General features: G+C 53.8%; 7 protein-coding genes across 7 annotated transcripts; 5 read left to right on the forward strand and 2 right to left on the reverse strand.

The window, feature by feature from the left end:
* Window positions 1–2,895: 2,895 nt before the first annotated feature.
* On the forward strand, window positions 2,896–4,743 carry LRP88_12052 (uncharacterized protein; the record flags this gene model as incomplete). The annotated part of the gene is made up of 1 exon (XM_083248460.1): window positions 2,896–4,743. One exon carries the CDS (start codon window positions 2,896–2,898, stop codon window positions 4,741–4,743), a length of 1,848 nt encoding a protein of 615 aa, XP_083095890.1.
* A 1,846-nt stretch (window positions 4,744–6,589) lies between these two features.
* Window positions 6,590–7,207, forward strand: LRP88_12053 (Nitroreductase-like protein; the record flags this gene model as incomplete). Its single annotated transcript, XM_083248461.1, has 1 exon — window positions 6,590–7,207. The coding sequence occupies one exon, from the start codon at window positions 6,590–6,592 to the stop codon at window positions 7,205–7,207; it is 618 nt and encodes a 205-aa protein (XP_083095891.1).
* Window positions 7,208–7,561: 354 nt separating this feature from the next.
* Window positions 7,562–9,321, reverse strand: LRP88_12054 (phosphatidylserine decarboxylase 1; the record flags this gene model as incomplete). Its single annotated transcript, XM_083248462.1, has 3 exons — window positions 7,562–8,660; window positions 8,714–8,845; window positions 8,909–9,321. 3 exons carry the CDS (start codon window positions 9,319–9,321, stop codon window positions 7,562–7,564), a joined length of 1,644 nt encoding a protein of 547 aa, XP_083095892.1.
* Window positions 9,322–10,377: 1,056 nt separating this feature from the next.
* LRP88_12055 (uncharacterized protein) lies at window positions 10,378–12,757 on the forward strand (the record flags this gene model as incomplete). The annotated part of the gene is made up of 2 exons (XM_083248463.1): window positions 10,378–10,671; window positions 10,745–12,757. 2 exons carry the CDS (start codon window positions 10,378–10,380, stop codon window positions 12,755–12,757), a joined length of 2,307 nt encoding a protein of 768 aa, XP_083095893.1.
* An 824-nt stretch (window positions 12,758–13,581) lies between these two features.
* On the forward strand, window positions 13,582–14,664 carry LRP88_12056 (ubiquitin carboxyl-terminal hydrolase; the record flags this gene model as incomplete). Its single annotated transcript, XM_083248464.1, has 3 exons — window positions 13,582–13,603; window positions 13,660–13,673; window positions 13,729–14,664. The coding sequence occupies 3 exons, from the start codon at window positions 13,582–13,584 to the stop codon at window positions 14,662–14,664; spliced, it is 972 nt and encodes a 323-aa protein (XP_083095894.1).
* A 461-nt stretch (window positions 14,665–15,125) lies between these two features.
* LRP88_12057 (permease family-domain-containing protein) lies at window positions 15,126–17,378 on the reverse strand (the record flags this gene model as incomplete). Its single annotated transcript, XM_083248465.1, has 9 exons — window positions 15,126–15,462; window positions 15,514–15,638; window positions 15,687–16,167; window positions 16,215–16,324; window positions 16,372–16,729; window positions 16,787–16,880; window positions 17,000–17,024; window positions 17,076–17,165; window positions 17,214–17,378. The coding sequence occupies 9 exons, from the start codon at window positions 17,376–17,378 to the stop codon at window positions 15,126–15,128; spliced, it is 1,785 nt and encodes a 594-aa protein (XP_083095895.1).
* Window positions 17,379–18,741: 1,363 nt separating this feature from the next.
* Window positions 18,742–20,529, forward strand: LRP88_12058 (uncharacterized protein; the record flags this gene model as incomplete). The annotated part of the gene is made up of 3 exons (XM_083248466.1): window positions 18,742–19,247; window positions 19,354–19,769; window positions 19,820–20,529. 3 exons carry the CDS (start codon window positions 18,742–18,744, stop codon window positions 20,527–20,529), a joined length of 1,632 nt encoding a protein of 543 aa, XP_083095896.1.
* Window positions 20,530–21,012: the final 483 nt, after the last annotated feature.

Consider the following 21,012-nt stretch of genomic DNA (forward strand, 5'->3'; position numbering starts at 1 on the left):
AGACCTGTCCTGTAGGTAGGTCGCGGCTGTGCCTTATACATCCATGGATTCATACATGGATAACCTACCCGTTGAATTATGTCCCCGTGCCGGTGACGAGACAGTGAGCTGACTTTGACTTTTCCCTGTCTCGCTATTGGGGACTCGGTGAGCGTCAGGGGTAAAAGGATCAAGGGCTTCCGGTTGTTGGGAGCAAAGAAAAGGCCACAATCGCGGGAATAGACGGCGCCTTCGAAAACCGTGAGGCTAGCCGGGACGTGAGACTACCGCGAGTGGCCTGACCTGAGCACGCCTTGACTCGGAAACGGAGACGGTTAGTGGTCGGTTAATGGACCCGACCGAACCCCTGCGGGTTTTCCCCTTTGGAGAGACCATGATGGTGATGATGGGTGACATGGTGTCCCTTTTTTTTCTCCTTATGGCAGAGCCTCATGGAGAGACTCGACTCACCGCTGCCCAACAGAACAGGATGAAACCGTGAAATAAGGAGTCGTTGCTTGCCAATTGATTGATTAATTGACGGCAAGGATTGGTCTCCGAGGGCGCACCGGAACGAGACTCGATTAGCCTGTGCGACCCACGTGTGTCTTTTACACAATGGATGGAAATTCGCTGATACGGCTCACTGTAGGTGTGTGTCTATCTAGCATTGTGTTACAGTGCTGACAACCACGAAACGCTTGAGCTCTGGCGGGCTGCTGGGCTAGAAGACCGTGGCCGATAGCCGGGCGCCTTACTGTGTAGACAGCACCAGGACAGGGCACTGTCCATACCGGTAGTCCGGTTACGGTAAAGCACGTGAATGAAGACTGGTGCAGTGTAGTATCGCTCATCACACTCGGGCGGGCCGGTAAGTACGACTTGCGCATTTTTTTACTGATGAAAAAAAAAGGAATTGTTTACTTGGTAAAATGTTGGACATTGACGGTGGCGGTTAGTGGCGGCGGATATTCCTTTCTTCTGCTGACGGTGGTAGGTCACGTTGCGAGGAAAGAAGAGAGAGTTGTCCTGCTGACCAGAAGATGCACAAGAGCTAGGAAAGAGAAGCCGAATGGAGGAGCAATTCCTGTCTGTCTGTGTTGGCAAAACTCCTCGTGAGGGCTTCCCCTTCCCTTCCCCATTTTTGGTGCTGCCTCTTGATTTGCGCCGAGACCTGGTGACGTTTTGTGGATACTGCCGAGGGCATGTACCGAAGAGTTTAGCAGGCAATGATTTGTCCTGTGCTCACGACAAAGCGGCGGTCGGTGAGTGGTTGATTGATAAACAGTGTGGCCAATCACATGACGGGAGCGTCAGGGCCGTCCAACGCCCGGTGGCAGGCGTCCGGTCACTGGATCGGCAAATCATTAGATCATCCGCCGTCATTGAAGGGGGAAAAGAGAAGATTTGCTCGATATGGAAGCAGATAGCAAGCAATGCATTGGCGCACAACTCTATGTTTGCTTGTGAGAGGGGGGGAAGCCCAGAGGTTATCCGGAGAATGGAAGGAGAAACCGAGAGAGGCGGCTTCCCTTGTCCACGTGCATAGATTGATTAAGTGCCACGATTGATTTGATTCGATTGATTAAGTCATTGATTGATAACGAGATTGCGATAATGACAACCCAACAAGGCTCCTGTCTCGGACACGGACCCCGGGGAGGCGTGTCCAAGGGAAAGGCCAAACATTCCCAAGCAACCGCGCGCGCCCCTTTCTCAATCATCATCAGCATCCCCAATCAATTACCCATCCCTCACTCATCAGCTTCCATCCTCGATCCCAGCCGTTGGGCATTTGCGCGAATCGTGTGTGTGCGTGGGTCCACATCCACCTCCCTTCGGTCCAATGTTTCGAGGCGGGCTTGGGGCTGGACCTGGGGCCCGGCTTAGCTGAGCGGAGAAGAGCGACGAATGGCCTTCTCCCCGGGCCAGGCCAGGTCATGTCATGGAGAGGAGGAGCTCCTCAGTCAGTCATGGAAGTAAAAGCAACAGAGCGAACATGACTCCGCATGAATGCGTGTTTGAAGCCGGTCGACAAGGGGAGGGGGTGTCGTCGCCTGCTCCTCGAATTCGGGTTTCTCATTCTCCCTGGCAGAAAAGAAGCAACAGCAGCAGCCCTATCCTTGCATGTGCTGCTTGGGTTCTTATTCACAGCTTAGTCGTAGCTACAAAGCAGCCAGTGGGCATTCTTCGGGATTCCGACTGCAGAGTTCGGCCAGCCGAGGTTCAGGAAAAACAATCAAGGCATTGAAACTCAAGACACGAACCCGGACAAGTAGACCCTGGGCCTTGTCTGGCATATTTTCCACACCTACCCGCGTGTTAATGCCAGAATTAATTAGTGAATAGACGGGGGAAAAGGAAAAAATCCTGGCACAGGAGTGCTACCACAGAGATACCTTCGTTTTTCCCTTCCAGCAAATCCTCGCCCGTATAGACCCACACCCCCCTTTGACCGATGCATACACCACTCCCTCCAGGAAGCCCCGCCGAATATCCCCAACCCGCATCGGGGGGCGCGTTCCTTCCATTTTTTATAACCTCCCGCCATCGGCCGGGCTAAGGTATTATTTGAGTCTTTGCCCCCTCCAACCTTCCTTCACTTCCTCCTTCCCACACAAACCTCCAAAACCTTGTTATCGTTCCTACAGGATCTTATCAATCGCATCTCCTGTCCTTCTCTCTGTTGACTCGTTTTTGAAGTTTCATCCACCCTATCTAGGGCATAGCATCATCCTTGCTGAATTGGGTCCCTACGATATGCCCTTCAGGTTCTGACGTCGATTCCCACCTCTACCAAGAAAAACCACCGCCACGACTCTCCCAATTCGACGGGCATACCAATACCTTCACCCGACCCTCAATTCGCTCAACAACCACCTTCTCCGTGTGACCAACACACATCTCTGGCCCATCATGATTGCCGCCGCCTCTCCTATCCACATTGACGGCATCGTCAACCCCGCCGCACCAAACCCCACCGAGCTGGCCATCACCGAGGGCACTCCCTCAATTGCCCCCTCCCTGACCTACTCGGACGAATCCGATGACCAAGAAGATGAGCCCGTCATCCCCCTCGAGCGCCGCCGCCGCGCATCTACACGCCTGATTGCCCAGAACGCCCGTGACATCCAGCGAATCACTGGAGAGTCGAGGGCCGAGTTTGTGGGACGCTGCTGTGGTGGCGCCTGCTGCATGGGTGACAGGGCCAACGTCGAGTATGAGGACGTTCCCCTTCCCGACAACGATGCCTACAAGTCTCTTGGACTTCGGCTTGGAAACATTCCCGCTCATCTGACTGGCGTCATTGAGATGCCTGAGAAGACCGTCTCTTTCACCTCAATTCCTCGGCCAGCCTCTTCTCCCACCGACTCGGCCATCTCCCTTGGCTCTGACACTGAGCCCTCCTCCCCCACCACCAAGTTCCTCACCCCCGGACCTGGCTATGAGGCTGTCGACACCACAATTCAGCCTCCTCAGTTCGTTCAGCCTCATCCTCCTCACCATGTCTACCCCGCCAAGATCCACAACACTCGCGAGTTGACCGGACCTGGTGCTGAGAAGCGCACCTACCACTTCGACCTTGACGTCACCGACTACCCTCCTGAAGAGATTTTCGACTTCAGAGTCGGTGGTGCCATTGGTGTCATGGCGCCCAACGATGAGATCTCGGTCGATGAGATCCTTGACACTCTCATGATTCCTCGCTTCCAGCGAGACAAGCCTGTCCTCATGAAGACCACCAAGGGTCGCTGGCCTACCGTTTGGGGTGACGAGAAGGCTCGTGAGCTCATCACCACCCGCCGTGAGCTCCTCACCTGGACCACCGACATTCAGTCCTACGCCCCTACCAAGGAGCTTCTCCGTATCATTGCTGAGCACGCCTCGGCTGCCAATGAGAAGAAGATTCTCATGTACCTCTGCTCGAACGAGGGAGCTAGCATCTTCTCTGACTTCCGCGGTGGTCCCCACGTCACCCTCTCCCAGATCCTCAACGCTTTCCCCAGCTCTCACCCTCCTCTGGACGAACTTCTCTCGGTCCAGCCTCAGCTCATGCCCCGATTCTACTCTCTGTCCAATGACCCCACAGAGTCGTACGCCCTTCGTGACCACTCTCAGCGCCGCCTGATTGAGATTGCCGTCACTGTCCACGACTCTATGGACTGGCGACGTGGTTGCCGTGCTGGTGTCGGTTCCGGCTTCTTCGAGCGTCGGGCTCACAAGTTTATGCGAGCTCAGGCCGCCGGTGAGAAGGCTCCCCAGGTCTTCATCCCCATGTTCAAGGGTTTGATGGCGAATCCCCTGGCCAAGCAGTTCAACTCTGACGGCCCCATGCTGCTGATCGGTGCTGGTGTTGGCATTGCTCCCTTCCGAGGCTTTGTACAGCGTCGTCTGAAGCAGGCCAACTGCGCCAACAAGGTCTGGGTCCTCCAGGGCATCCGTGACTCGCTCGTGGACGAGATCTATAACGGCGAGTGGGGTGTCCACGAGGAGGAGGTCAAGCGCGTTGTTCAGAGCCGAGTGGGCACTGGCAAGTACGTGCAGGAGGAGGTGCGAAACCAGGCCGACCTCGTCTGGTACATCATCAACAACTCCATCGACGGACGCATCTTTGTTTGCGGTAGCAGCAAGGGTATGGGCGAGGGTGTTGAGGAGGCCCTCTGCGACGTCGCCATGGAGAAGGGCAACCTGGAGCGCGACGAGGCTCACAAGTTCTGGCAACTCAAGAAGGAGGAAGGCAGATATATTGCCGAGACATGGTAGATGTCTGTCTATTGGGGTGGAAATGACGACGACGAAACGATCAAAAGAAACTCGGAAAGTTACATTAACGGGTGGACAAAACTTGTGTTTTCTACGCGAGGGGATGAGCATTGTATGAGGGGAGGGACATGAGCCGACGCATTCTAGATGGCCGCGGCGCAAGCAAGAGGGATAAGCATTTGCATTTGTTTGAGATGAGAGGAGCACTGGGACATGGAACAAGGCGTTGGGAGGTTGAAGCATTTTATATGGTTTTGTTTTTTATGTCTGTTGAGCGATGGAAAAGCCCAATGGCACCTCGCAAGTGGACGGGTTTCTTGTATGGAAAATACCACAGCGGCGATTTGAGACGGACCATGACCATTAAGGACTTGCTCTGTCCAGGCTGGGAAGTTGAGTTGAATGATATATATCTGTTCACAATATTAGCTCTTCTGTGATGTTAAGACGTATTATGTGATTGGTCGGGTTTGGTGGTAATGGTAAAGATCCCTCTCGGCCGTACGAGCAACTCGATATTATCATTTCCTCGTACGTGATTGGCGTCGCATATTTAGACAACATGCAATAGGCTGTAGATCCATGAATATGGATATCACTTTGGAATCACACCTCTGCATCTCTTTCAAAGTACGTACTCCATCGCTGACACTTTGGAATCACTCCGCATTATCACACTTGGCACATCAGATCGGGGGTAATGACGCGCAGGAGAACTGAAACGAAACAAGACACGGCGTTTCCGTTTCCGGGTCTAGCTCTCACGTGTCGGGTCAGCCCTGTAATAGGTAATGTTGATTTACGTGAGCGAGGCACATACATAATCAGCGTCTCGTTGTTATCAATCATTGCGAGCTCCCGCGCGCGGTTTCACGATAAATCAGAAACTGGAGGGGTAAGAAAAAAGAGGGTACGTACCTTCCCGTGGGGCCGACCCGCTCTGAATCAGCGGCATGTAATCGACATGGCACCACCTGTAGCGCAGAGCACGTGCGCGCTGTTGGCTGTGAAGCCGGTTTCTCTTGAGGGGAATTATAGGGTAGTGCATTGGGATCGTATCATGTTGGGGCAAAAGATGAAATAGGTCGTGCCATTGGGGTGCAGAGTTGCGAGGTTGGATTTGTGCTGTCGGCATTTGAACGGGATATGGTGGGATACTACAGATGCAGTGATGTTGGGGGCATAATGCAAGATACAGCAAAGATTCCACAGAGCAACACACCGCTGTATCAACTATTGAAGCCGTAGACATTAATTGTCACAGATCAACTAATCCGAGACGGATAACCCGTCGAATGGCAACAGTTCTTTCCATTTATTTCCGCAATTCCGAGATTTCGCTCTCTTCTCTAGGGTAACGTCCGGAACTCTAACCAGATTCGGAACTTTACATCCGCATTTCTTCGCTGATCAATCCTGACACAAGCGGCCGGGAGCCCCACTTCATCGCCGGTCGACACAAATTTTACGGCGGCGGTAAGGCAACGGAGCCTGCCTACACTCCGGGCAATGCCCGCGCTAGCATGACAAACCAGGGCCGAGTTACCGCGCGCGACGCTCGCAATTCTCCCGAGACCTGCATTAGTCAGGTCTTTGCAAAAAGTCAAGGTGGGGTCCTTTGCTTTGCGACATTCCGTCAGGGTCTTGATGTGTTGTGACATTTGGCGGGGCTGGAGGGGAGGGAGGAGGGGTTTGTTGGTGAACGAGTCGGTGGAGAGATTGGTATATATTCGACGTGTTTCCTCTTGAATTGCTTCTGTTTTTTCTTCTCGACAGACTCATTCAACTTCTACAGCTTCTACCACTTACACACCTTCAACTCCAAAACCACAAACCAACCTTCACAATGGCTGCCAAGCTCTCCGCCGACCTCCTCCTCCAGCTGGCTAAGAACCGCCGCACCTACTACGCCCTCTCCAAGGACCTCCCCGTGACTGCCCAGCGCATCCAGGAGATTGTCAAGGAGACCACCCTCCAGACCCCCTCCGCCTTCAACTCCCAGACCAACCGCCTCGTCGTCCTCTTCGGCGCCGAGCACGACAAGCTCTGGGACATCACCTCTGACTCCCTCAAGGCCATCGTTCCCCCTGAGGCCTGGGAGACCACCGCCAACCGCATCGCCGGCTTCAAGGGCGCCGCCGGAACCGTCCTCTTCTTCACCGACCTCACTGTCCAGGAGAGCTTCCAGGCCAAGTTCGCCATCTACGCCGACCGCTTCCCCCCCTGGGCCCAGCAGACCAACGCCATCCAGCAGTACCTCCTCTGGACTGCCCTCGAGGCCGAGGGTCTGGGCGCCAACCTCCAGCACTACAACCCCCTGATCGACGAGAAGGTCGCCGAGACCTGGAAGCTCCCCGCCACCTGGCAGCTCAACGCCCAGCTCGTCTTCGGCGCCAAGGCCGGCGAGGCTGGTGAGAAGGAGTATGCTCCTGTTGAGGAGCGTGTCAAGGTCTTTGGTGCCTGAACACGCCCGGACCAGAGAGCCATGAAGCTATGATTAATCATGGGGAAAGCGTTTTTGGAATTGCATTTAGCGGTAGACTACTAGAAGCTTGAAATGAGCCGGCATTACATAGTCTAGACTTTACGAATAAACTATTGAGAACTATAACTGTTTATGAGTGCGATATATCTGTCTTACTATCGAGCTTGCTAACTGGCTGTTTACTAGTGAGATAGCTCTCACAAGTCCCATCGACCATAAGCACTTATTCAATACAAGCGATTGACTTGGCACCAAATTGTAATACAATTATACATTTCTAGATATCCAATACTGACATCATGTGCCGCCTTTTACTTTTGTTTATACAATGTCTCACTCAATCACTCGTCCTAGTGCTTGGCCCATCTTGACCGTCTGTCCCTTCTCTACAGCCCATGCCCAGCCTCTTCGCTCCTTGTGCTCGCCCGTCTTTTCTGCTGGTGCCTCAAATACTAGCACAATCGTGCTTCCTAATTGGAAACCACCCATCTCCTCACCACGTCGAAGTGCGTGACCTCGGAGAACGGGACTGGCTGCCTCGTAAGTTGCCTCAGCAAAGCCCAGATATGGCTCACCACGCTTGGCCGCCTCCTCAGCTGCCCGGTCGGCCGCCGTGTCCGTCAACAGGCTGTTTGTCCGTAGTTCCTTGTCAAAGTTGATGACAATGGAACCCACATTGGTCGCACCAACAGGGACGTAACTGAAGAAACCCCAGCGCCACCGACCCAGAAGCACCACACGTTCGTTGAGAGTGAAGAGACCAGGGAGGGTTCGCTGAAGATAAGGGGACACGCTGTACAGCTCTCCGGCAAAGTGACGACGTCGGTCAACAACCCAGTTGGTGGGTGAGTGGAATCGGTGGTAGTCGCCAGGAGCCAAGTAGATGACTGCATAGTAGAGAGAAGTTGCCTTGTCGTGGGAGAGGACATCGTACCAGGGCCGCTCACCCAGGGCAAGCTCAGCCCGAACCTCGGACTCAACACCAGGAGATGCGGGCATAGCCTGGTCCTTGTCCGAAGGACCCTGCTTTCCAGCGCCAGAGAGAAGGTCAGGCAGTGTGTACGCGATTCCATTGACCTGCGCAAACTCCTCATCCTGCTTCACAAGTTCTTCGCTGTCCGAAATTTCGGTGAGTGTTCGTTCGTCGTCCGAAGACGACGAAGACGACGAAGACGACGAAGACGACAGGCTCGAGATGCTTGGGGCAGGTGTGTTCTTTCCGAGAAGAGCGTCGATACTATAGGTCATACCCTTGACCTGCTCAATGTCACCGCCTTCGATTTGGCCAAATTGAAGAACCTTTCCGTCGGACGGGCAGAGCAGGGTGTGGGGGTTAGGATCGAGAGGACGAGCACCGGGCTTGAGGCGACGGTAGAAGAAGGATGCGAGGTTGGGATATACGTGGAGGTCGGGTTCGGCAACTTCGTCGAGACTGTACACGTCAGTATAAGTTTTGTAGGATATGGGCCGATTTGGGAGACCGACTTTACACCAAAGACGAGCGAATAAAGCTTGAAGCCGGGAACTCGAAGATAATAGGGAAGGGTCAATTCATTGAACCTGCCCCAAAGCCTGGAGATAGCCTTGAGAGGCAGAGTCGACATGACCTGGACTTGCCTGGGGTCGAATTAGCATTGAGGGCATCAAGGTGGGATAGGGGCGGTGATGGGAATTGCGTACCAAGGACCATCGGGACGCACTCTAGGCCGCCTCTTGGGGGCTTTGGTGCTCTCCTGGCCATCCTCAATCTCTCGCCGCTCCTTCTCTCTGGAAGAGACCTTATAGAACTGGACGAGACCTAGAAATCCGATACCCAGACCGACAGGGATCCGGTACCATTGGATTTTGGTGTTTCGCATGGCCTCGCCGAGGCGCTGTGAAAATCTCGGTCTCTTGCCCGAATTGGAGGCAAAGGTGCGGATGGAGGATAGTGAGGGCCTTGGCAGGCATCGCGACCTTGTCGTTGAGTTGAGAAACATGTGTCGAGAGGCAGACGGTGAGAAGCAGTTTGCGCAGCGAGAGCGCGCGTAGAACGAGCAGCGGAGCATGTGACTGCCGACCTGGGAGGAGCCAGGCCCAAGGGTTGGTGCCATGGCGGCGGCGAACGAACGGACGGATCCCGTTCTTTAATTGCACGCTTTGATTGCGCAATGCGCGATGCGGTTGATAGGGGGAATAAAGACCCTCTTCTAGATGGACTCAGGATTGACGTCAAAAGGACGATGACGCTGAGTTGAGGCTGTTCCTGTTCAGCCGTTAGCCGCACCCTCAGCTTTGTCTCGTGGGTGGGCGGGCTGCAGCTTCGGATGCAAGAGGCGCCGATATCCCGAGGGAGGAGTTGAGCTCTGTCACTCTCTCACTCAAACGTTGGACTTTGGACTTTGGACTTTGGGTCAAGCGGGAGACGGAAGGAAGGGACGAGCACAAACGGGCAGGACCGCAGGGGCCGATTCCAGCCTGGACCAATCATAAGCCCGCCCCATCAACGGGAAGGTGGCCAGAGCTCAGAAGCGACTGCACAGAAGGACAGAAAGAACACCCAGAAAAAAAGGTACGTACCGACACCGCAACTGTTTGTGGCCTTGAGTGCCTGTCGCAGGTTGGCAGGCTGGCTCCATCCATTACAAGGCTCCAAAAGGCCACCTACCCTGACCACCGACGTCCGTCCATGTTGATGAACGGGGGGAGTATCACATCTTTCACTTCTCTTTTCTTCTCCCATCGATTTTATCGCCTCTCTAGGGGCATATATCGAGTCTCTGGCACTTGCTTCAGCTTCGTCTCATTCCTTTTTCGCGCCCTTGTCCAATATATCCCATTGCTTTTGTATCCGTCTTCAGATCCATTTGTTGGACATGCGACCCGACCCGTGTTAGTAAGACGATACCTCCGCGACCCGACGTCAGTCAACAAGTCGGTGCTTTTTCTCAACCAACCTTGACGCGAACACCTTCATACGTAGCCGCAGCCGCAGCCACGGCAAGGGCGGGGACTCTCAGCACCCAACGCTCGATAACCGAATTATCCATCTCCTTGCTTCCGCTCCGCCATCCCTGATCCTTCAACTCTTCGCCCCCGAAGCTCTTCCTCCCCGTGCTTACCAACCCCGAAGCTATAGCCTGGTGTGGCATGCTCGCAGCTTGCCCATCATGGCTTCCAAGCCCCCCACTGCTCGTCCCAACGACGAGGGACCGGATGATGCGTCCTCGGGCTCAGTAGACGACCAGACCGTCAACCTGCAGGTCGTGTCGCCTTCGGTCGGCGTGAATCGACCTTTGCTGTTCCCCGGTATCGCTGCCAACACCACCGTTAAGCAACTCAAGGAAAGGATTCGTCAGACTCTCCCCTTGCGACCTCCGGACGAACACCAGCGACTCATTCATCGTGGACGTGCTATTGTTCGCGAGTCAGATACCTTGTTGGACATCTTCGGTGCCGATGCGGTAAGTTGCTTCGATACCGGACTTCAATTGCCCGCCATCTACACTTTTGCTAACTGGCACCTCGTCTTTGCAGCTCCGTACCCCCGAACAACAGACCATTCATCTTGTCATTAGGGATACCCGAGATAGTCAATCATCTACTCCGACAGTGCCTCCCGTCACCGCTCCCGCTCCCGCTCCAGCTCCAGCTCCAGCTCCAGCTCCAGCTCGCGGTCCCAGCCCAACTGCTTCCGCTCCCCCAACAAACGTTCCCCGCCAGCATGTTCAACATGCCCACGGCCATGCCTTTGGATACCAGACTGCGCCAGGTTTCACTTGGAGACATTCGATGCCCCCGACCTCAAACCCATTTCCTCAGCCGCGCATGCCATCACCGTCACCGTCCCACACGCCCGAGCAAGCCGCCGCCTTTCAACACCATCACCAGAACATGACTCAGTGGTTGAACAATATCCAGCGAGAGGCTATGGCGAGGGCATTGAATCAGAATCAGCGGACCAGAGCTCAGATGGGCATGCGTGGCGTTGGGGACACCGCAGCTGGGAATGCTCCTGCGGGCGACAATAGCGGTCGAGCGAGCCCTGCTCCAGGTCACACCATTTACCGCGAACATGTAGGACCCAACGGACACACTTACCAAGTTGAGACTGTCGTTCGCACCTCGGGGCAAGGCAATGCAAGTGGAGCTATGACTCCGGCAGATGTTCAGAATATCATTCGAAATGCCGATGTCAATCAAGCAACACTGGCAATGACGAGCGCAATGCAGCGCAGCGCTTCAAGCACCTCTCTTTACAACCGCTCTTTGGCGCAACCTGGTGTGACCACGCCAGTTTACCCTACCCCCAGCTCAATGACTGGTAGCGGAAGAGGAACTCCGGACCAGTCGGCTGCTCGACTCACCACTGGGGCTCCTGGAAGCTCACAGTCAAGACCAGGTTCCGAAGTATACATTCTGTCATCGCCTGAAGGACCACGAGCATTGCTCTTCAACAACGCGGGGGCTGAGACTTACTATACTCCGCGACTTCGAGGTCAAGCGAGTTTCCCGCAACTTCGAACCCCTTCTACACTTAGTGCTATTCACGATGTTCAAAATCAGATGCGGGCAAGGCATCACCACCACCATCATCACCATCATCTGCGTCCTCATGCGGCACCACAGCCACTGTCTCAAATCCAGCCTCAAGTACCACCTCAACCCCAGCCGCAGCTTCAACAACAGCAGCAACAGCAATATGTGCCTCCTCCTCAGCAGGACCAACCGCGCCAGGACCAAGGCCAAAACCAGGCACAAGTTCAACAGGACCAAATGGCAGCTGTGGCCCCCTTGATGCATCGTGGCAACCCCCCTGCAGCAGCGCTTCCACCTCTGCTAATGCAGCTTTGGCCGCAGATATGGCTTCTGTTCCGGCTCACCCTATTTGTCTGGTTTTTCACTTCTCCCACTGCAAGTTGGTCGAGATGGTTCACCATCATTACCATTGCAGTGCTCATCTTTGTTATCAGCACAGGTGTTTTGAATGGTATTCCGGATCATATTTGGCGACCTCTGGGACGGCATCTGGAGAATCTGATTCCCATGGAGCAACCAAGGCGCCCACGCGCAGACCCGCAAGGAGCTCCACAGAGAGGCGGTGACCAGAATGGCCAAGCTCGACAAGAGCCAAACCCAGAGGACATGGCTAGAAGACTAGTGGCGCAGCATCAGGGTCCAGAGAGTTGGATTATCTCGCAGGTGAGACGGCTGGAGCGAGCCGGTCTCTTGTTTCTTGCCAGTATCGCCCCGGGTGTCGCAGAGAGACACATTGCCAACCTAGAGGCGGCAGCGCGAGCCGAGAGAGAACGTAGAGAGGCCGAAGCGGCGGCGGCGGCAGCAGCAGCGGAAGCAGCAGCAGCACAGGACAATGAAAACAACGAAAACCAGGAGGTGACACCAGCTCAAGGAGAAAATGCCGATACGGGAACGGGACTAGGTGGCGAACAGGCAGAGGGGCAGGGAGGTGATGAAATACGTGAAGAACGAGGAGTTCCGGAAAATAATGAGGCGAACGAACCAGTGGTTGAACAGCTTGTCGCGGTCTAGGTACCGGGCGTGTTCCGCTTTGGTCTTGGGAGGAGGGTATGGTAAAAGGGGAATGAATATGGATGAATGCGATGCGATGCGACGCGTAGGTAGGTATGGATGGATGCATTCAAGCGAGATGATGTTGGTATGAGCGGAAAAGTTTAGCATGGGCAGCTTTGCCACGGCAAGCGTCTCAAGGATGGAAGGGTCAGGGAGTTGGGGGTGTTTCTCATCTTGGGGCAATTATTCTTCAAGGGGTACAGTATTATTTTTATTCTTCTTCGTTTGCAAGACGCTTTCCTCAGAAGGAAGCTGGGCGCAGGCCCTTGTATTGATTAACCAGAAGCGACGCAATCAGATGCGAGCTTTGCTTTGTTTGGGTTGATGGTCAAGTTGAGTTGACTTATTAGTGCTCTCTGCGTGGCCATGTTCAGGGCGTATTTAGACAGTTACCAGCGGTGCATCAACTCTTTGTTCAAGATCGAACACATGGTATTTTAGCTTGCTTGTCATTGCCAATGTCATGTCAACCCCTGTTCCTTGTTGAGAGCTGTCGTCGTCGTAGCTGTTGCTGCTGCCTCGAGGGGCGGCTTATCTTATCAGTGGACAAAGTGGCGGATGATATCAGAACGTGGCTGCGAGCTCCGTCTTTGCTCCGAGCTTCAGCATTCGTCATTCACCTCGTCAACCTCTACTCAATTTGTCCCGCAACAGGCAAGTTGAGCGACTGAGCCTATACTATCCCTTTCTTTTCGGCATATAGTTCCCTATAAAGGAATTTCTCATCGGAATCTGCCAGCGCTGGCTTGGAATTACTGGTCACCGCTAGGCTTGTCGCAATCATGAGTGGTGGATGGAACACCAGTCAGTACTTTCCTTGCCTCGTATGCTGAACCTTGCGCTAACCTGAACCTTTACAGTTGAGTCCGATGCGGTACGGCATAGATATACCTCCTAGACGTGTGCTAGAGCTGACTGCAAGCTTCTAGGGCGTCTTTACCTCGCTCATCGAAAATCTCGGCGTCAAAGACGTCCAGTTCGAAGAACTCCTAACACTCGACCCCTCCGAGCTCCTCACCCTCCAGCCCGTCTACGGCGTCATCTTCCTGTTCAAGTACCCGACCGACCAGCCTTATGCAACACCCGAGGGACCCCGCGACGGCTCCTTCGACCATTCGGCCTCGGAGAACATCTTTTTCGCCGCCCAGACGATCCAGAATGCGTGCGCCACGCAAGCGTTGCTGAGTGTGCTACTCAACAAGACGGACGACGTCGAAATTGGCGAGAAGCTGGGCGAGTTTAGAGAGTTTACTATGGTGCTGCCGCCCGAGTTCCGTGGTGAAGCCCTCAGTAACTCGGACCTTATTCGCGAGGTGCACAACAGCTTCGCCCGTAGCAGTCCCTTTGCCGATGAGACGGACAAGACGGGCGCTGAAGCTGAGGATGCGTTCCACTTTATCGCCTATACGCCCATCAACGGCACCCTGTACGAACTGGACGGTCTTCAACCGGCTCCCATCTCGCACGGTGCCTGTACGTCGGACAACTTCGCCAGCCGCGTGGTCGAAGTGCTCCAGCGCCGTATTGCCCGTTACGACGCTACTGAGATCCGCTTCAACCTCCTTGCCATGTGTCGGGATCTGCGACAGCGCGCACGTGACTTTGGCGACGAGGAGCTGCTGGCACGAGAAGAGCGCAAGCGGCGAGACTGGGCATTTGAGAATGCGCTGCGGAGGCACAACTTTGTGGGCTTTGCAGGCGAGGTTCTCAAGGGGGTTGTGCGAGGCAAGATCGCCGAGGGAGGCGATGAGGCTTGTGAGAAGTGGGTGAAGGAGAGTCTGGAGAGAAGAAAAGCTGCTGAGCAAGCCTTGAGAGGCCGAGGAGGAGGAGGCGATGGTGACGGCGATGTTGATATGGGAGTTTAAGTGATGGCAATGAGGATTAAGATACCATGTCTCGCGGCCGGTGAAGGGCAAGCTAGAGCTTTCTGATACCACTTGTCCATGATGGATGTTTTAGCGGCCGACCCGGTGCCTTTTAGACGCGAAGAGTACAGATCATGACACTTGAGAAAAGCATTCAACAAGGCGTACATGATTTTGATTTCTCATTTCTAAACCAGTTACATTACTACACGGCATCTATCAAGCCCGTCAGTCATCTCATCTTATCTAGTTCTCTCTGCCTCTGGTGTGCCGTCTGTCTCTCTATCTGAGTGGATTCTATTCCGTTGACATGGCGACCCCTTCTTCTGAGCTGTTCAACAGCTTGTATATATCATCATTATGCAGAGTAAAATCTGCCTCTCACAAAGCCAAAATGAGATGTAGCCTCCCCTGAAACGACCGCTTACATGGGTAGATGCGAAGGACATTCAAGCATGGGGCTAGTTCACCCAGTGGCCAGGAGGAGAAGCGGGACGTCCAGTCTTGGTGACGGTATCTTCCTTGCCCGAGGAGACGGCGGTCTCGGAGCTGCTGTGGCCAGGACGGTCGATGTAGTCCATCGCAATGTCGGATCGGCTCTGGCGGTCGTCATCGTCGTCGTCGCTGTCATCATCGCTGACACGGCGGCGGATGGCGCGGACGAACCAAGGGGCGCGACCGGATCCCTTCCAGGTCCAGTACTCCTTGAGGTCATACTCGCGGGGCTCGAGCTGGCCGCGGGAGAGGAAGACGACGATGGCAATGAGGCCATTGAGGACGGTATAGGCAAAGACGCCGCTGAGAATATCGTTAGCTGGGATCTGAGAGGGAGGACAGGGGTGAGCTTACGCGATGAGACCGTAGGCGACGCTGTAGCTGAAAGGGATAAAGGTCATGACGATAAATGAAGGGAGGACGTCGCCGATGTATCGCCAGTTGATCTGGGTGATTTGACGGATCATCATGCAGCCGACCTGGGAAGAGTTAGCTCTGGGCAGAAGCCCAAGACGAAGGGAACCTACCAAGATGAGGGTACAGCCAGTGGCCCATGGGGGAACAGACGCAAAGATGGGGGCCAGAAACACAGAGACGATGAAGCAAAGCCCGGTGACCATGGCAGTCAGTCCTGTTCTCCCGCCCTCTGCGATCCCGGCACCACTCTCAATGAAGGCCGTGACAGGGGAGCTCCCAAGCAAGGCACTGATAGAGATAAAGGCAGCATCAGTGCAATAGGCGATGGTGGAGCGAGGAAAGTCGCCGTCACTGTCCCTCACGACGCCGCAGAAACGGACCATGGAGTAGAGAGTCGCAGTGGCATCGATGATGTCAACGTAGAGGAAGGTGAACAGAGCGAGTGCGAACTGCGAGGCCGGAGCTTCAAAGGCCCAGTCGAGCTTGTTGAGAGTCTTTTCCATGGGGTGGAACACGACGATTTGCTTGAAGAAGTCGAAGCGGGAGTCGCCTTCGGGGGAGTGAGGGAAGTAGGTGATGGGGGTGTTGCGGCTGATGAAGGTTAGAGTGTAAGGAAGACAATAGGGGAGTGGACTTACGGCCAAGAGAGCATGGAGACGAGGGCGATGCCGATGATGAGGGCGTACTTGATGCGGAATGCCATGAGAAACGCGGTGACGATGCCACCGCAGAAGACGGCGACCCAGAGCTGGTATTGTCAGTATTGACATTGCTTGGATATAGGGAACAACTCACCTTGGGGCTGGACATTTGACCCCCAGCACACATGCCCGTCACCTCATCAATCATCTCGATAGGACAACCACCCAGGGCCAACGGCGTAGCTGTCCAGCCACCAGTGATGGCACCAATACCCGCAGAGTACGAGAGACCAATCTCCGTGAGGAAGAAGCCGATACCAACACCGGTGGCAGTCTTGATGGTGGCGGGTATAAGCTTGACGAGCCACTGTCGCATGCCCGTGAGAGCGAGGAAGACAAAGATGAGACCTTCGACAAAGACGGCGGTGAGGGCGAGACGGTAGGGGATGGGGCCGCTGGCGTTGTAGCCGACGACTTGGAAGGTGAAGTAGGCGTTGAGACCCATTCCGGGGCTGTAATGGGATTAGTATACACGAGACTGAAGGAGATGATAAGAGGAGGAGACGTACGCGATGGCGACGGGGAGGTTTGTGAGAAGGCCAAACATGAAGCTTGCCATTCCAGCGACGGCGGCAGTAGCGGTGACAAGGTCTCGTCGAACATCTGATGCTTCGTCAGTTGTATTCTGTGAGCCTCTACTCTTGACTTGCCTTCCTTGCAAGCGACGTATTCGTCAATCTTGTCACAGGCCTGTCTGTCGGTCAAGTCGCAGACGCAAGTACCGCCAGTCTGAGAAAGAAGCGCCGCCTCGAAACGTTAGCTTGAATCAGATGCGGACTTAGGTGAAAGGGGACATACGTTGACGGCAATGATGTATGCCATGGTCGCAAAGGTAGTCAAACCAGCGCGAATCTCTCGAAAAAAGGTAGACCCAGCGATTTCGTCAGGCTGAGGGGTTGTTAGACCAGAATCAAGAATAGAGGAGGGGCTTCTTACGTGACCGCTTCCAGAGAGACGAAAGAAGTGGCCCAGCCGCGAGGAACTGATGTAGCCGTCGACCTTGTTGAGGAGATCGCGGGCGCCGCAGAAGCGAGAGGACGAGGGTGCGCCTTGATCACGGTTGGCGTCTATCATGCCATGAGGGGGAGGAGAGGAGGCCATCGTGAGGTTCTTTGCTGCGGTGAATGTCCTGAAGGTGAAGAGATTGAAATATTCTTGATCGTGAAAAGAAAAGAAGAAGAGTTGAAGGAGAAAAGGAGGTAGAGAGGCTTGGCTGGTGACGCCAATAAACGCCGTGGAGAGGATGAGGGTGACACTGAACGAGGGGGGAAGAGTGTGACTCTAGGAAATGAAATGAAGAGGAAGAAGCAGGTCAGAGAAGAGGAGGAGAGGGAAAAAGTGCAAGGTGATATGCACCTCGAGTGGCCGACACCTGGCAGCCAGCTGCGAAAACTGTCGATGACCTCAGACTAGGGGAAGCACAGTTACCGAACAGACGGTTCTTGTGTGCAAAAGATGGAGAGACTCGAGTGCTTTCTCGAGTCCAAGTTGCGAGGCACAGGCACGACGTGAAGTTTGCCCTCCAAAAGGGGGGAGCATCTCGTGGGAAGAGGTAACGTCGACTGTGTTTTTTTCTGGGAGGTTTCTTTGTTGGAGTTACAAAGGAGCGGGTGGTGTTTCTGTGGGCCAGCTGTGTATCACCATCATAAAGAGGATAAAGCAGCTGGAGATTATCATGTATGTCTACGCTTGCTGCTCGTTGAGGCTCATGCCAGGAGATGTCAAGGCATATCAACATGTAGATGATATCGCAATATATATCCAACCCTTTACTCGTCCCTTATCATTAATCTCCATTAACACACGAACCTATCCCTAAAACCCAGATACTTCACGACCCTCAAGTAGCACAAACCTGTAACACGACCTGCACCTCCCCGGCCTTTATCAAGCGAGAAGGCGTCCAATGGCGCATCCAAATCCACCTGTACATATCCGAAGAGGGGTGAAGCCACTATTCTAGAAGAGGGTGAATTTTTACTATTGGGTCAGGTCGTGATGGTTATATATCTGTGTGACTACGCTTGACCTGATGAGACTATTCCTCCGTTCTTTATATCCCATCATGCCAACGCATTCTTGGCCTCATGCTTGGCTCTTTGTATGGAGTATGCCAGGGGAGACATGCCTCGGCCCATTGATCATCACTGACGTTGCACGTTGTGTGCGGATGTGCACTAGAAGGGTCTGCCAGTGCTGGCAGCTGGCAACGGCCGTCAACGAGACGAGCCGAACGGTGCTGAGAAATACTTTCTCTTGCGGTAGATGCCTGACGCGATCTCCACAGCCTCATCATTTGCAAAACCATCTCTTCCTTCTTCACCACTCCAAGCAACACCTACGAGAACAGACACCTCAACACTCTTCCACTCGTTCCATTTCATTTTGAACCTGCTTCTAGATCACACGAGATTTCCACTCCTTAAATCTCTTCTGGCATCCTCGCGATAGCTTCATCGCAGCCATGTTCGACGTCATATGGACCGATCCCGACCGCGAGCTCGTCGGAGAGCACCGCGCAAGAAAGGAAAAGAAGCGCGAACAAATGCAAAAGCAGAAAGAAAGAGAAAACTCCATCGTTAGACGTTCTCAATCTGTTCACAGCGGTCGATCCTCATCTGACCACCCCTTTGGCTTCCTCCTGGGTCGGGGTTCAAAAAAGGACAAGAACAGCATTCGCTCAAAGGATTCAAACAATGCTAGCCATCGCAACTCGGGTTTGTCGAATGAAGTTTCTAATGTTGAGCTTCAGGCGATGAGGGCAAAGAGGTGTTCGGGCCCGGAAACTTCGAGGCCAGAGACTTCGAAGCTCGTTCAGCCTCTGGGGCCGGCTTCGTACGTCACAAAGCAAACCGAAGTATCATCTGTCCCTCGAACTTCTGGGTCTGACAATCATGACTTGTCTTCTGAGGTCTGTATCTCGTCTGAGCCTGATACTGATCAGCCTGTGACGCCGCCCGAGGAAGATAGGTAAGATACCCAACCCTTCTAGAGAGCTACCACTGATAGGAAATAGAAACTTCCCAGCGCCGCTTCTTCGACCTGACTCTCCATCCAACGTCATTCCCGGCGTTAGATTCGCTGCTCGAACAAAGGTACCCATGATGATCACGTTCAAGTCCAACGGCGCAGACAACTGGCGTCCACCCGAAGAATGGGCTTGCCTCTCCGAAAAGGACCCCAGTGAAGACATGAAGACGCCAACACAGGCTCTGATAAAGACGAGTCATGATATTGGCACAGACTTGGAGACGCTGCACAGAGAGGTCAAGCGTATGGCAGCTGCAAGCGCCTCTGTCGTCCTCTCGCGGATTAAAGAGGTTTGGAGCACCGTTGATGAGAGTCTCCATGGGGAGCTCGTCATGGAGAAGAAGCGATGGATGCTATCTACTCTGCTTCACCTCGATCCTATTCCGCAGAGCGCTGTTCGTTCTCTACCACCTAGTCGTGATGCCGGAAGCGTCAAGATCCTAGCGCTCTACGAATCTCAAGGTAAAGAAAACACCATAAGAAGTAACAAGACCAGATGCTAATATCTATAGCTATGGCTTCATATCTTGCAGCGCTTTATCCAAGCAAGAAAATCTACCATCTCTCAGCAACACCGCTCTCAAACGCCAAATTCCCAAACGTCAACCCCGTGCTGGTCCCACCGGTATCTCCATCAGCTTTCCCCGTTGCGCCGGACCTCTTTAAAACCGTCTACTCGCTCTCTCTTCCCGCTCTGTGCCCATCGTCAGACATACCCGCCGTGCTTAAGAACATCAGCAAGTGTCTACGCCAAGGAGGTTCTCTACACCTGACGCTCATCGATCCTCTCCCCTGCGCCAAGGTTCTCGGAAACCGCATGCGTACATGGCTAGAAGAGCATCTCCTTCTAAACCTTGAGCGCAACTTTCGCTGCACGAATCCAAGCAAACTATTCGGAGACTGGATGGGCGAAGCCTGCCTCCGCGGCTACGGCAGCACCATCACATCAACAAGATTCTACGCAGTGCCCGAGAGCGTCAAGAAGAGCCGATCATCCGAGGAGAGCAGCGACCCCTTCATCGACAGGGTGCGGGATGACAACGAGGTCAAGGCGGAGCTTAGGTGCCTCGTCGGGCGGATGCTGTGGATGGAGGTCTGGGGAGGTTATGTCACTGGCGACACGTGGTGGTGGGAAGAAGAAGACTGCGTCAAGGAGTGTCTTGAGCTGGGGACTTTTTGGGAGTACAAGATGATTGAGGGCTTTAAAGACAAAGATATCTAGAGAGAGAGATAGACCATGGTAAATTTGGTCTCTTTTTCTCTTTAGACGCGGGAAGAATGGCTTCATACCCCTGAGAGAAGATAGGCGCTTGGGTTTCATGTACAGAGAGACTGGGCTGGAGAAGAATGCTTTGTTTCTGATGAATGGCCGTGGAAGAGTTGTTGCTTGGTTGAACTGTACGATGAGATGCTGTCACGAGTTTCTGTTTGAAGCCTTTGTATTGGCTGTTTATAGCATGAGATATTAGTTGTAAAATTTAGAACGTAGCAGAAATGCCGAGGATAATGGTAATAACTTGTTATAACAAGTATTTGCAGCTATATAGCACCTATCATATTGCAGTTGGTTGACCGTATTATCGAATCAATATCCAAACGCCTACCGTGAAAGCCCTCGTGTGCGCTAAACTACATAATCCAAGTGTAGTCTGGATATGAACAATCATGTACTTTTCATGACTCGCCCTGAAGCGACAGTTTCCAT

The sequence above is a fragment of the Fusarium phalaenopsidis genome (genome assembly GCF_050370095.1).
Source record: "Fusarium phalaenopsidis strain FUZ10S chromosome Unknown contig_32316, whole genome shotgun sequence".
Lineage (NCBI taxonomy): Eukaryota > Fungi > Ascomycota > Sordariomycetes > Hypocreales > Nectriaceae > Fusarium > Fusarium phalaenopsidis.